Consider the following 8,701-nt stretch of genomic DNA (forward strand, 5'->3'; position numbering starts at 1 on the left):
TACCTATGTTTCCGGGGTTGCTACGGATTAGTTTATCTGCATACTTTTTAAGTGACTAGACCACATATGTTTTTTTATCGTAAGCTTTCGAGTTATTGATGAGCTATTGTTGTGACTTACTGCTGAGTATGTTCCCAGTCTCCCCCACTCGGGAATACACTTTGGCTGGCTTATGTACAGTCGTCACTTTTCACTTTACGGTATGATATGATCTGGTATACTTGTATATAAACCGCATCCGCTTGAGATGATATATTCGTTAAGCCAGGCCCGTGACTTCTGGACTCTTTCACCGCAGGAGATATTGAAGTGTTAATTAATTGCAAAGTGAGAAAGTTGCCTTTTGTCTCATATAAGACTCGTCATAATGATGGTGAATTCGCTGGAGTTAGGTATGTAAACCATTGGATACCAAATCAACAGTTTGAAGATTGGGCATCTGACATAGAGCGTGAGATCTCAAGCTCCAATCCCCTGTAGGATTAAGTATGCCCACTGCCTAAGAATCCTATACTAAGAAGCAATAGTGATTCCTATTTCTCAGTGGTTCTCTAACTAGCATTAGTCCGTGATAGAAACCTCAGTAATCTTCTTATACTATCAATCGAGAAAGGTAATGAAAATGAAAAAAATTAGACTATGAAATCACATGCTGTAGACAGTTTTCGGGAACTTGAAGAATTGTGAATGAAGTAAACATACCTGCGTAACATATGAGGTCAATTGAATATGCAACAGCTCACCAGTGATATCTCTGATTATAATACTCCGTCACGTGCGTTTTAAACTTAATTTTTCACCCCCCCTTCCAGTCATAAAGAATGGTAGGCCCTTCTGGAGAAGAGTGCTACATCGAAGCACGGCATAACTACCGGGGCGGGATAGCTGTTTCTGTACTGCTTATGCAGAACCATTACATAACACTCTCATTCGGCTTTTTTGGGGGGGGGGGCAGACTCAATTTTACCATCTTTTTGAACCCTCAATAGTTATGCAATGACTCTTTGTAGCATTCGTAATTGTTCTCGGGTATTGGTAGAGTGGTTGATTAGGCCGATCTCCACCACCCTCATTACCGCTCACGTTAGTAATTGGGATAGTTGCCATGATCCAGCAGGTACGATGAGGACTTGTGAGTCGGATTTTGCCTCCCTTTAAACTTAATTAGAACAAAAACTTCGAGAACCATGAATCGTGGGTAAATGATTTTCCACAGATTGACTCCATCTACCTAATATATAATGACCATAAAAATTATGATTCACTCAGTGATTTAAAATAAATTAGTGAAAACAAAGAATCTTCTTATTGATGTTTAGGACTACAATCAATCAGGCATTTATTAACATATGTGCATCTTGTGCGAATTGCCTCGATATCGCCTCAAATCATAAGCATTATAAGCTAAATGAATAACACGATAACGTTTGTAATGAACGGTACTAGATTTGTGTTCGAGAGTAAACATCAACTATGTGATGCACTCACGTCCATCTGAAGAGTCCCGATAAGGACGAAACACATGTTTTGGATCCCACTACTAATCACCATCCATCCCTGTTTATAATGAAGTCGTCGTATTTCTGAATGCTTCATTCACGATCCCGCACTCGCGAGATTCGAGCTCAGGACCTTCCAGTCTCGCGCCGGAGCACTTAACCGATAAATCACTGAGCCGACATCCAACGGTGCTAATGTCTAACTTCAATCAATCCACGATGTTTGAGCAACCGTTCACCAATTGTCTTCAATGAGTTGATATCTCTACAACAGACTTGGTTGAACTCCTCTGGTTACTGCTTCCCACTAAAGATTAATCAAAAATGCAATAGCTATCAATCTAGACTAGACAAATGAGAAAACCAAATTACAACATCTCTAGTCAGTGTTACACATTTGATGGAACGGAACGCATCACAATACATCAACTTCTTTGATTATGACAAAGCATCCAATAACATGGATAGAAACACCTTGTGAAGTCTTTTTCGATACTATGTAGTATCTGAGAATGTCATCATTGTTTTAAAAGGTTCATATGAGTGATTAAATTGCTAAGTTATTCATTGAGGCCACTCATGGATTCATTAGGAGCAAAGAATAGTGTCAGACAAGGGTGTCTACTCTAACTTTTGTTTTTCCTACTAGCTGTTGACCTGATTATTAAGATTTTCTACTTTTCGGAAGTAAGTAAGTAGTTTAGTAATTGATTGAACATCACATAACGAATAACTGAACAAACGATAACATATAATAACTAATTGACGGCCGTCTCGTCCTATTGTGGAACTCCTCAGTGACAGTTTGCATCCACGATCTCGCCTCGCGAGATTCAAAGCCAGGACCTACCAGTCTCGCGTCAGAGCACTTAACCGACAGACCACTGAGCCTAACTTAGTAACCTAATTTAGTAGATGAACATTCTCAAGGTCATTTAACGTCACTCGAAGTTCATCCATCAATTCTAGTCTCATCATGATGAAATTCCACTGACTTTCATTTCATGATGATCAAAGACCTAATCATCTATGTATTTTAATGGAACTAATTAGGGAATTAGAAAGTTTTAAATAACTTTTCAATATTGATTTTCTTTGTCTTTACAAACAAACTTCGTTTTTGTTTTACTTAACTTAAACAAAAACATTATCAATAGTGAAGAAGGTTATTTTTTAATTAGCAACAAAACAAAATGAAATGTGAACTAGATTTACGACATTTCGTCAATATCAACGATAAACTGATTTATATTGAATGATTATGTTATGTCCCGATTACAACTTCATTGTCCGCTGCCGGATTTTGCTGCCCTATGTCTAACAAAATCAGCGACCTAATTACCCAGGTCAAAGACAATAAAAAGATACGGTAGCATATACTAGGGAAAGGTGACTAACAACCTCCCCTGAGAGATTGTTTGTGCTTATGTGTGTCATGAAGTACTGGGACGGCAGCCATGGGTCCAATGATATACATGTAATGTGTAAGAGACAGTCTGTTGTAGCAAATACGTTTCAAAGGGAGCGGTGAATATCTACCCCCCAAGTGGGTGAATATACTTATAGGTGTGCTATGGGATGCATGGGATAAAACTTGTGTTACCGGTGTGCATGTAATGCATATTCGTTCATATGTATGTATGTATACCATGGGATACACAGATGAAGGCCCGTGTTTCAACTATTATGTGTTATATCCCGATAAGAATAATGAATGATAACTTTGGGATCCATTTATGGAACAATACTATGCATACATATTTTTGTCGTATAATTGCTAAACAACTAAACTATTCATATTCATGTCCCTCTTATTATGAGCTTTATTTTGACCTATGAACTATTAGTATACGATTTACCATTCTTGAGTTATCCCCAGTCTGTTAATTACTACCTCCCACATTCATAGTCACATTTGGCCAAATCTTGTACAAATGTTATTTTCCATTTTATAGTACGATGTGGTCAGTTTGATTGGTATATAAACTCAGTATGTTTGAAATATAATGATTCATACCTAAGAGGCTAAGATCGGTGTTCTGGACTTAACTGGCTGGGCTAGGCAGCTAGCAGGACCGATACGTACTACAGACTGCTCGTACGGTTTTCCGTATATCATTGTTCCGATCGATAATTCGCTGTTCTCTAATTGGCGGTTTTATCATGTTATATATTAACAGGGCATCCACAAGGCGGATACAAGATATAATAGGTTAACACTTACTTTCTAGCTAATTCTGATTGTCTATTAGATATCCGACATTTTAGTCATTAAAATAGAAGACTAAAGATGGAAAGTGTGATAAGAAGTTTGTTTTCTTCTAAGATAAGTTCACATAAGAAAAAACAAAGACATTTGTCTTAATTTCTAAATTTATTTTTTTTACTTTGCATATTCTGACTTCGTATCAAAGTGTTATAAATAGGTGCTGATCTTTTATTCATTGAAATGATCCATAAAATACAAATTCATTTTTTAGTTTTTTCTAATTGGTAATACTTCACTCAGTCTTGCCCCCCAAAATGCCCTGGTACGCTCGATAGTGGAGAGAGTCCGCTCTCCCTCTCGAAGTGCTCTCACATGGCCACGAGTATATAGCCTCTACCAGGAAAGTCCTAATCACCGCCTTCTCGCATCACGGGTGTTGTTTACGAAATTGAGAGGACGAAGAGCGAATATCCGGCAGGAGCTTTAACCGGGTTGATGGACACGGCGAGTCCACGTAGGGGAGTTGGAAAACCTTGATTCCGAACCAATGGTGCACATGAGCTCCAGTATCCTGAAGGAACGAATGGCGTATGAATTAATCGTTGATCACCGGCTACCATGGGACTAATTTTCCTCACGATGCTCCACTGCCTTGCGGATTTGACCTTTAGGTCAAAGGCTCCAGGTGTGGCCTCTTTAGAAAACCACCTGTTTCAGTTTGGGCATCTGGGCAGTATCACAGCCCTCACACAAATGAAATGAGATTTGTGTGGCGCATATATATGTGGTGCAACCTTGCACCAATATTTATATGTTTAAATCAATAATAATAAATAATCACTCACTTTTATTGGTTCCCTGAGTAGTTTGATTTCCGAGTGAGGAGTGATAATTAACTAAAAGGAACTAAACTTTGTATCTTACCTCATAATTTACATAATTTCTGAATTCTTCTAATAGTCAATTTAAATTCAAATATATAATACATCTTCCTTACAAAATGTTCCTTCTTTGAAGTAAGTAGTTTTTATCGTACACATTAATTACTTACTTACGCTTGTTAGCCCTCCCTGAGAATCATTGATCACCCACCAACATTCTCTCCACACTTTGTCTTAGATAATCCTTTCCATCTGTTTCCAGTTGCTATTCATCCTTTTCACGTTGGATTCTAATTCCCTGACGCAGTGTATTCTTTGATTTTCCTCTTTTCCTCCCCAATATCAAGATTCCTATCCAGCTGCATCGTCTTTTCCTAATTTACTCTTCAGATCAAAGCTAGTTTGTTCTCTCTCACAGTAGGCTATAGATGACGGACAATGGACATTGAGTATCTTATGTAGACAATGGTTTAAAAATACTCGTACTCTTTTGATGATGGTTGTAGTAGTTCTACAAGTTTCAGCTCCATACAGTAAAAGTACCTCCATATTCGTATTGAAGATCTTCACTTTGGTGTTGATTGACAGTTGTTTTGACTTCCATATGTTCTTCAACTGTGGGGATGCTACACTTTCTTTACCATTCCTTCACTTTATGTCTGCATCGGATCCTGGCCAGGTACGTGAACGTTTCCACCTCTTTCATATATACACATGCAAACTGAAAAATATGCCTAATATAGGGAGTTGTGGATATTGCTGAATATATAGTTTTACATCTGTCTGATTTTATCTAGACAACCATTAAGAATCAGAAATTACTGGACAGCTATTTTATTCTTGTCTCGTAAAATAGACATTTTAACTTATCAAAACATCTGGATAGAAATCCTTTCAAGTTGGTGAAGACTTGTAGCTCAGGTGAATGATTTCGATGGAGTTTTGTTCTCTGAGCTAGATGGTTTGATCGTGGAGCTTTCATCATCCTTTGTGAACGACATCAACAGCACAAACGTCTACGATTCAGATCAGTGAACAAAACTTCAAAATCATCCACCTCAGCTACAAATCTTCTCTACCATTTTAAAATACATGCATCTTTCAAGCAAGTCAATAAATCAACAGTTTTTTCATTCAAGAACCCATCAGTTTCAACTGTACTGTTCATAATTATTTTAAAGATAGTTGAATCTACTCGTAAACTTCTTTCCTAGTCAAAATAGTGACGTCCACAGTATTGTTAGATAACTTGAATATGTCGATTAATCCAGCTAACGTGTTTTCTTTGCGAAGATGGACGGTGGCTAGCTTTAGAATCCAGGACGCGCATTTCGTCCTATTTGGGATTCGTTAGCTTGATATACCTGTATCCCAGAGTTGATGTTCACTCTGGGACTGTTTATTTTGCATTTTAAGCGTTTTATTATACGACTTATTATTTGTCTTATTTCCATTTAGTTATTAGCAATAGATCCAGACGAAGGTTTAAATGGACATGTATCTTATGCAATAAAAGGTGAAACAGCTGGGATATTATTCAATGTTGATCCAAGGACTGGACTATTATACCTAGAAAGTCAAATACCAAGACAATATTTAACAAATAATAAACAAAAAACTACAACAATAAACCAAGGAAGTGATGTGACTTATCCAACATTTTTACTAGCAATAGATGCATGTGATCATGGGGAACCAAGACGATGTACACACTTTCCAAATCTTCAAATACAGGTAAGTTACTGATACTATTACTTCTATTACTCATATTATTAATACTAATAATAGTTGCTTTGTTATGAACCAAGTCAGCATTAAGCATCCACAACCTCACCATGGATCAAAGCAAAGACCCTCAGGCAGTTCAGCAACAACTTAAACGTGAAGAAATTGAGTTCACATCTTGTGCACTACATTTCTAACTTTGATTGATTCATGGGTGCTCGCTGTTAACAAGATCTACACTGGGATAAAACAGCACTAAAGCCTTTTCAGTAGTTATCTAACCAAAGAAATTCCCTGGAGTAACAATTCAGATATACTTTTTATACTTTTTATTCAATGAGTTCATTCTTACTTCTTGAATCACATATCCTATTCCTATCCTTTATTATAATCACTGATTTTGTGACCACTTCTACTACTCTGGAGTTTATTTTCGTAAATTATTCTGACTTACCTAGATCGATGCATTCGAATTGATCCAAGTACATACTGGTTTATGAGTTGCTTTCGACTGACTAACTGTTTCTTAGTTCCCAAATGATCTTTCAGTAAACGTTAGTTAGAAAGTATTCAAGATCTACATATTATCCACTCAACTTAAGTTTTTCTCGCCTGCATAAATAGGTCCAAAATACATAACACATTTGTAACTATCCTAGAGATTAACTCCGCCTGTAGCCCCTCCGGGGGCTACTGCCGGTCCCAAGCCCGGATAAAGGAGGAGGGTTGGGCATGAGGCTAGCGTCCCCATCCCGTAGAAAACCAACTCGCTAGAAAACGCTAACCAGAAAAAATTATTCAAATCATTTAAACTCTGGAGTTGGAAAAAGAATTATGACGCCTCATGATGAAAGCCGAGTTCCTTTGGAAGTCACGGGGCCGATGCTCCTTCTAACAAGCAGAGCAAACATGTTTATAGGAACACGAAACTTCCGGACAATGTGGGAAACTGGGGGAGTCCTTCAACCTGGAGATGCTTGGGATCGGTGAAACTCAATGGAGGCAGATTGGACAACAACGGCTAGCTTCAGGAGAGCTTCTGTTGTACTCCGGTCATGAAGAAGAAAATGCCCCACATACACAAGTGGTTACATTGATGCTGTCCAAACAAGCACAAAATACACTTGTAGAATTCGAATCTCATGGACCACGGATTATCAAAGCCTCCTTCAAAACAGAGAAAGAGGACATTACAATGAACGTCATCCAATGCTATGCGGCCACCAATGACTACGATGAAGACGTTAAAGATCAACTCTACGACAGGCTGCAGTCATTCGTTGAGAAGTGCCCAACAAAGGATTTGACCATTCTGATGGGAGATTTCAATGCCAAGATTGGAATGGACAATACCGGATAAGAAGACATCATGGGACGACATAGACTGGGAGAAAGGAACAAAAATGGTGAGAGATTTGCAAACCTATGCTCCTTCAATAAACTGTTCTTGGGCAGCACTATATTCCCATACAAACGCTTTCCCAAAACTACATGGACTTCACTGGACCACACTACGCAGAACCAAATTGACAATATCTGCATCAACAAAATGTTAAGGAGGATAATGTAGGATTTGAGAACTAGGAGCGGAGCAGATATAGCATTACATGATCAATTGCTGGTCGCCAAGATGAAATTAAAACTTACGAAGCACTAGACAACAGGGCGGACAACATCACAAAAGTTTAATACGGCTTTTCTTCGGGATACTGACAAACTCAACAAATTCAAGAGAGCCCTCAACAATAAGTTCCAGGCCTTTCATGATCTACTCAGTGGAGAGGGAACTACTATGGAGAGCAACTGGACAGGGATAAAAGAGGCAATCACTTCAACATGTCAGGAGGTTATGGGCAACAAAAATCACCACCACAAGGATGGATAACTGTTGGTTCACTGAACAAGATTGAAAAAAGAAAGAACAAGAAGGCATCAATCAATATCAGCCAAACAAATGTAGAAAAAGCCAAGGTACAAGCCGAATACACAAAAGTGAACAAGCAAGTGAAGAGGAGCATCAGAGTCGACAAACGTAAATATGTGGAAGATTTAGCAATGACAGCGGAAAAGGCTGCAAGAGAGGGAAACATGAGACAACTGTATGATACAACCAAGAAACTTGCTGGAAATAACCGTAAACAAGAACGACCAGTGAAAAGCAAGGAAGGCAAGATAAACACCAACATTGAAGAACAACGAAACAGGTGGGTAGAACACTTCAAAGAACTCTTGTGTCGACCAGCTCCACTGAACCCATCCAACATCGAAGCAGCACCCACGGACCTCCCAATCGTTGTTGGCCCACCAACAATTGAAGAGGTCAGCATGGCCATCAGACAAATCGAAAGCAGTAAAGCAGCAGGATCAGACAACATTCCAGCGGAAAC

At 38.5% G+C, this 8,701-nt stretch overlaps 1 protein-coding gene across 1 annotated transcript in view; it reads left to right on the plus strand.

Moving 5' to 3' along the window:
- Nucleotides 1-6,511, plus strand: part of Smp_176470 (cadherin, putative) — a gene marked incomplete at both ends in the record, with an annotated part of 16,609 nt that extends 10,098 nt beyond the window's left edge. Inside the window, 2 exons of the mRNA XM_018791232.1 lie at nucleotides 6,048-6,323; nucleotides 6,398-6,511. Of these exons, the coding sequence (XP_018645568.1) occupies nucleotides 6,048-6,323; nucleotides 6,398-6,511 (390 nt within the window). The remainder of the gene's footprint in view (nucleotides 1-6,047; nucleotides 6,324-6,397) is intronic.
- Nucleotides 6,512-8,701: the final 2,190 nt, after the last annotated feature.

This window comes from Schistosoma mansoni, assembly GCF_000237925.1.
Source record: "Schistosoma mansoni, WGS project CABG00000000 data, chromosome 3 unplaced supercontig 0141, strain Puerto Rico, whole genome shotgun sequence".
Classification (NCBI taxonomy): Eukaryota; Metazoa; Platyhelminthes; class Trematoda; order Strigeidida; family Schistosomatidae; genus Schistosoma; species Schistosoma mansoni.